Here is a 6534-nt window from a genome sequence, read left to right as displayed (position 1 = left end):
TCTGTTATTAACCTCTGTCTCTCTTCCACAGCATGTCTTTATCCTGTCTTCCTTCTCTCACCCCAACCAATCACAGCAGATGGCCCCGCCCCTCCCTGAGCCCGGTTCTGCCAGAGGTTTCTTCCTGTTAGAAGGGAGTTTTTCCTTCCCACTGTCGCCAAAGTGCTTGCTTGTTGTGATTTGGCGTTATATAAATAAAATTGTATTGTGATTTAGGATGGTATAAAACAAAAAAAGAAACAAAAGGAAAATTCTGGTTTAGTAGCCACACCCCTCAGGTCAGCTGGTTTCAAAACACGCCGTGACTGCTTTGAGGTCATCGAAGAAAACACAGCATACCTGCATCACTCACCTGTACAGCTGAGACAGAGCCTTGATCTCCACCTGACCCACCGTCTCCTGAAAACACACACAGGTTAACACACTGCCTGCAGGTGAACAGCTGACTGAAGGTCAAAGGTCAGAGATATTCACCTTTGGATCCTCCAGACGTTCCAGGTATTTCTCAAACGAGCCTTCAACAAACTGCAGAGGACAGAAAACACAGCACAATGAAGTAACTGAGTATTTCTCTCATACTCAGAATACTCTGAACTCACCGGCTCAAAGTTGCATCTATTGGCTCTCATGAAGTTAGCGCAGTCCTGACGGATCTTCTGATGGTAATTCTGAGAGAAATACAACTACACACACACACACACACACACACACACGAGAACAGTTTTTCTGAGGTTAGCCTCGCGGGTCGCCATCACGCTGACGCACACACCCAGAAACCGCTCAGAGATGACAAACAGCCGTCACTAACAGTCAGGGGGACGAGTTAGGGACAACCTCAGACTGCTGAGCAGCAAAGCTCAGGTGAGCTCAGGTGTGTCGCTCCTGGGGAACCTGCCAAACGCCTCAGCGGGAAGGAAACAGGAAGTTGCACCTCTAACAAAACACAAGAGTGACAATCTCTTCCTGCAGGAGAAAAGTAATCCACTACACTCCCATTGAGGTAAGAGTCACAGGTAATGGATTACTCAGAGTAACAAGCGAAGCTGATGGGAGGAGCTTCACACAGACACCTGAGGACAGGTGACTGTGTGAAGCTGACACGTGTTAGTGACACGTGTTAGTGTTGCTGTCCCTCCTCATGAGCTCGCTGCCTCCTGGTTCTGGTTCGGCCCACACTCTCCGCAGACCTGCTTTGTGCGGCGGAATGAAACTGTGTGCACTGACGTCTGTGACCTTTGACCTCGCCCAGTTTGACCCAGAGTTTAAACAAAGTTCCCTCACACCGTAACTGTACTCGGTACGCCTCCCTCCCGCCACCCAGCTCACCTGCTCGGACACGGCCCGGAACAGGCTGGACGCATCGCGTGCCACCATCTTCCGGTACAGGCCGAGGCTGCACAGGTACTCGTCCATGTTCACGAAGTACTTCTTCAGGCCTTTCTGCATCGCGCCGCCGCTCCGTCACCTGCACACGGACTGAACCGCGAGCCCGCGAGCTCAGGTGGGATTAATCAGGTCTGATGGGCGCGCGGAGCCTCGCGGTGCTGCTGAGGCCTTCGCTGACCGGCCCGGGCTCGGAAATACCAGCGCTGCTTTTTGTTTAACGTCATGTTTGTGTTATTATGTGACTGGTTGCTGATGTTTTACTTGTGTTTATAACACGGAGCGACGTGTCAGTGAGATTCACGCGGGGACAGCAGCTTCCAGGCCGAGGACAAGAGGCGTAAACAATGAAACAGCAGAAACGCGCTGCTGCGTGACTTTAAAGACAGCTGTACTCTCAATCTGCAGTACAAGTTCTTAGTTACTCTCCGACGGGGACCCGTGACGTCACCTTTTTCTCTGGTTCCGTGATCAGCTGATGTTCTGCAGGAGAACCTGCGCTCAGCTGTGTATGACGTCACGCTGCGGTTCCACCGTGACACCAGCAGGTGGCGGCGCAGCTCTGACGGTTTTACACCCTCACGAGAAGAAGAAACGGCTGGCTGTGCGCATGCGTGTCTTGGCAGCTTGCAGTCCTTGCGGTACCGGTTCGGCTCGGCTCGCTGTGATCTGGATGATGAGGCTGCTCCTGCGGAGGCTCCGGCCGCTCAGCGGGACGCCGGGCTTCCTCTCCGCCGCCTCAGAGCGCTCCTTCAGCGGCTCACCGCCGCCGCTGCCCGCCGCCCGGGTCCGGAGCGCCTTCGTGGAGTTTTTCCGGGACAAACACGGACACCTGCCGGTCCCGTCCTCCCCGGTCCGGCCCAGAGGAGACCCGAGCCTGCTGTTCGTCAACGCCGGGATGAACCAGGTCAGTACAGACCCGACCCGGTCCGGGGGTACCGGGAGATTTCAAAATAAGAGCCTGTCAGAGGCTGACTGCGGATCGATTAAACTTTATTGATGTTTCGTTTTATTGAATATTTTAGTCCAGATTAACAACAGTTGTCACACCTGTGCAGGTAAACACAGATGGCGGGGGAGGAAGTGGTCTGCGTATATGTCCTTCTGTGTGTATGATGTTTTAATGTGTGCGCGCGCGTGTGAGAAGCACTTTTTAAAAAAACCTTGTGATTTAACCAATCAGAGCCTTCTCTCCATCTTTGTGTGGCGCTCACAGTTCAAGCCCATCTTCCTGGGCACAGCGGACCCTCGTAGCAACATGGCGTCGTACCGCCGCGTGGTCAACAGCCAAAAATGCGTCCGAGCCGGCGGCAAACACAACGACCTGGATGACGTGGGCCGGGACGGCTACCACCACACCTTCTTTGAGATGCTGGGAAACTGGTCGTTTGGAGACTATTTCAAGGTGGGTCCACTTCCTGTTTTCTTTAAGGTGGGAGTTTACTTCCTGTTTAAAAGAGGCTCACTCTGCTCTGTGTGCACTCAGGAGGAAGCGTGTCAGATGGCATGGAGCCTCCTCACAGAGCATTACGGGATACCTGCTGACAGGCTGTATGTCTCTTATTTTGGCGGTGATGCAGCAGCAGGGTTGCCAGCGGATGAGGATACACGGAACATCTGGCTGGAGATCGGGTAGGTGCACATCTGTCTGCAGCTGGGGCCGCACTGCTACAGGTCAGCTGACCCTTGCTGTCCCTTCAGGGTCCCCACCCACCGTCTGCTGCCATTCGGACTCAAGGACAACTTTTGGGAGATGGGGGACACGGGGCCCTGTGGTCCCTGCACCGAGATCCACTACGACCACGTCGGTGGGCGAGAGGCGGCGGCGCTCGTCAACGCTGACAGCCCAGAGGTGGTGGAGATCTGGAACCTGGTCTTTATGCAGTACAACAGGTACTGTACATGACTCACCTAGACCTTTTAATCTGCCTGAGACCACTTTAGTCCACATGAGACTACCTTAGTCATAAGATAGTTTCAAAGTTTAAAAATCAAAATATCAAACGAAGAACATGAGGAGTGGAAGAGAACGGGGATCAAAAATATTTATTATGCCTCACATAGAACTGGGGAAAAAAGAGGAGTGGCCATTCTGATACCAAACAAGCTTTTGAGTTTACTGGAGAACATAAAGAGGGAAGATTTGTGTTGGTGAAAGGGAAAATGGAACAGGAAGACGTCACGCTGTGTAATATATATGCACCCCCTGGTAGTAGTACAGGGTTCTTTAAGGAGATATTCAGTCTTATTGCCGCAGAAAGTGTTGGAACATGTATATGTGCAGGAGATTTCAATTCTCCATCCAAAATGGGATACAACTAGCCGAGACCGGAGGGGAACTAAATTAGAGAAACAAGTATAAACAATGCTGAGTTGGGGCTTATAGATATTTGGAGATATTTACACAAAAATGAACGCATTACATTTTATTCAGCGAGACGTGATATGTACTCGAGGATTGATTATTGTTTTACTTTTAGTAAAGACCTCCACAGAGTGAAGGATTGTTTAATAGGACAGAGATTTATCTGATTATTCGGGATTAACTATGAGGATTGGGTTTAAAGCTAGCCCCAGAAATATGGCGTCATTTTTGTGCCACTATTCTGGGCGCACGTAAAAAAAGTTTGCAGGTGCAAGTGTTTCATTTTGAGGAGAAATTTATTTTGAGCGAAGAAAAGCTGAATTTGAGTGAACAAAATTCATTGCTGCGTGCAAAAACTGTATTTCAGTGTTTGCTATTATCCACACACACACACACACACACAACAGCAGCCCCTCTCACTCAGTTTTTGCATTTGCGCTCGCTCGCATTGTGTTGCTCGCGCTCTCAACATTTCTGCCCGTGTGCGCTCAACTCTTTCTCTACACCGTTATATTTGTGCCACAAAACCAGCCAATCACAGACTTGGATGCAAAAAAATCTGATTGGCTGTTTTGGTCTCCAATCAGCTCGAAATGACGAAATGCAATATCCCAGAATGCATTTGGTCCAAAACTCAAAGGAAGCAGTGGCGGAGGAACACAGAGGGGCGGAGTTTGAAATATTACTCTTTCTGGGTCACAAAATAAACTTTTAAGATATTTTCATGTGAGAATGTTTCTGTGTAAACTTCAAATATCTGCTCGACTCATCAAGACATCACATATTTGCATAAGTGCTCTAACGTTTTTGGAGATGCCTGTTACCCACCAGCTGACCGGGTGGTCACTCGGGTTAAACATAATATAAAAGGCTGAACTGACAAAAAATCACCGACTACACCACCAGGTATTACAGGAAAAACCATAAAGCCTTTGAACTAAAACAAACGCTGTTGTGACAGTGATGTACACTGTGTTGTTGGTATATATGTATGATTTGTATCACCTTCATGTTTCCCTCTCACCACATATCCAAACCGACATCATGACCAGCAGCTAAAGCATGCCTTAGGGGTAAAATTATTGCAAAATGTGCAGTCCTAAAGAAGGTGAGAGCAAAAATTGGAGCAACTGCACACCGTTACAAGGTGCCCCCGCGTGTTGGAGCAGATGAGGCCGGTTAAACAGGAGATCCACAAAATTTTAAGTGAAGAAATTGAAAGAAAATTAAAATATAATAGACAACGGTGGTATGAGGCAGGACCCAAAGCTGCTAGGCTATTATCATGGAGACTCAGGAGGCAACAACATTCATAAAGTTCGAAATCTAAAAACAAATAAGATAACTAATAAACTCGAAGAAATTCAGAGCACATTTGAAGAATATTACGCTGAGCTATACACACAACCGGGTAAAGCGGATGAGCGATCGTGGCTCAAGAGTTGGGAGTTCGCGTTGTAATCGGAAGGTTGCCGGTTCGAGCCCCGGCTCCGGCAGTCTCGGTCGTTGTGTCCTTGGGCAAGACACTTCACCTGTCGCCTACTGGTGGTGGTCAGAGGGCCCGGTGGCGCCAGTGTCCGGCAGCCTCGCCTCTGTCAATGCGCTACAATGTAGCTGCCATCACCAGTGTGTGAATGTGTGTGTGACTGTATGTGTAAAGCGCTTTGGGCTATATAAATACAGGCCATTTACCATAAGATTCAGAATTTCTTATCCAGCTTAGATCTGCCATTTATAGGTAAGCAGCAGAATGAAAAACTCGTCAGAGAAATATCAGCAGAAGAGCTCAACATTGGGATCTCAAAACTCAAGACTTTTAAAGCCCAGGATGTGATGGATTCCCACCAGAGTGGTATAGGCAGATGAGGGAACCCTTAATCCCACTACTAAAGGCCTCTTTTAATTACACTCTGAGTGGGGGGGCGCTCCCACCATCGTGGCGGGAGGCGTATATCTCTGTCATACCAAAAGCAGGGAAGGATAAAACTGACCCCAGAGGGTATAGACCTCTTATCGACTGCTGGAGGATCAAACAGGCTTCATTGGTAACAGACAAACACACGATAATATCAGAAGGGCCATTCATATTATTGACTAGATACTTAAAGGGAAAACTGGAACAGTTCTCATTGGGCTTGATGCGGAAAAGGCATACGATACGGTCGGGTGGGAGTTTCTGTTTCATGTGTTGAAGAGATTTGGGCTATGTGACGGGTTTATTCAGTGTATACGAATGATTTATATGTGTCCAACAGCGAGGATCAAAGTTAATGGAAGCCTTTCAAATCGGGTAACACTACAACGTGGCTGCAGGCAGGGCTGCCCGTTGAGCCCGCTGCTCTTTAACCTTTTCATTGAGCCGTTGGCTCAATGCATCAGGGAAGACACTCGAGGAGCGTGTCAGGCTACATTTCACTGTGTGTTATACTTGTATAACTATGCATGTGACAAATAAAGAACCTTGAACCTTGAGGGGGTTACAACGGGGATGGTATGCTGGTAACACTAGGAAACCTGGAAGAGGGAATCCCTCTGCTATGGAAATACTGGAAGAATATGGCAGACTGTCTGGTTATAGACTAAACATTCAAAAAACTCACATCTTGACGTTCTTTTTTTTAACCCCTCAAGACAATTGGTAGCAAGATATAGATTCAGATGGCATCAATCTCAAATGGAGTATTTGGGGATCCTGCTGACAAAAGACCCTGCATTGTTATATGAAGTTAATTATAATCAGGCGAACAAGAAGATATATGAAGATCTGGAGAGGTGGGGTCTGCTCC

General features: G+C 48.4%; 2 protein-coding genes across 8 annotated transcripts in view; one reads left to right on the top strand and one right to left on the bottom strand.

The window, feature by feature from the left end:
• The window catches only part of alg13 (ALG13 UDP-N-acetylglucosaminyltransferase subunit), a 19768-nt gene extending 17875 nt beyond the window's left edge, over positions 1-1893 (bottom strand). For 3 of the 5 annotated variants that reach the window (XM_005748605.2, XM_005748606.2, XM_005748607.2), the window contains exons 1-4: positions 1327-1461; positions 600-683; positions 475-525; positions 353-399 (exon numbers count right to left, since the gene is read on the bottom strand). In XM_005748605.2, the coding sequence (XP_005748662.1) occupies positions 353-399; positions 475-525; positions 600-683; positions 1327-1446 (302 nt within the window). In that variant the 5' untranslated portion in view covers positions 1447-1461. Of the gene's footprint in view, positions 1-352; positions 400-474; positions 526-599; positions 684-834; positions 895-1326; positions 1462-1834 lie in introns of those variants that run through there. The other 2 variants (XM_013914806.1, XM_005748608.1) reach the window with 2 other exon arrangements.
• The window catches only part of aars2 (alanyl-tRNA synthetase 2, mitochondrial (putative)), a 29247-nt gene continuing 24567 nt past the window's right edge, over positions 1855-6534 (top strand). For all 3 annotated transcript variants that reach the window (XR_001290566.1, XM_005748610.2, XM_005748609.2), the window contains exons 1-4: positions 1855-2290; positions 2600-2788; positions 2870-3015; positions 3085-3276. Coding sequence is in view for 2 of the 3 variants with exons in the window: in XM_005748610.2 (XP_005748667.1) it covers positions 1862-2290; positions 2600-2788; positions 2870-3015; positions 3085-3276 (956 nt within the window). In the remaining variant the exon portion in view is untranslated. The remainder of the gene's footprint in view (positions 2291-2599; positions 2789-2869; positions 3016-3084; positions 3277-6534) is intronic.

This window comes from Pundamilia nyererei, unplaced genomic scaffold (assembly GCF_000239375.1).
Source record: "Pundamilia nyererei isolate P.nyererei 1_Seehausen unplaced genomic scaffold, PunNye1.0 scaffold00225, whole genome shotgun sequence".
NCBI classification, from domain to species: domain Eukaryota; kingdom Metazoa; phylum Chordata; class Actinopteri; order Cichliformes; family Cichlidae; genus Pundamilia; species Pundamilia nyererei.
This window is presented reverse-complemented; position numbering and strand designations above follow the sequence as displayed.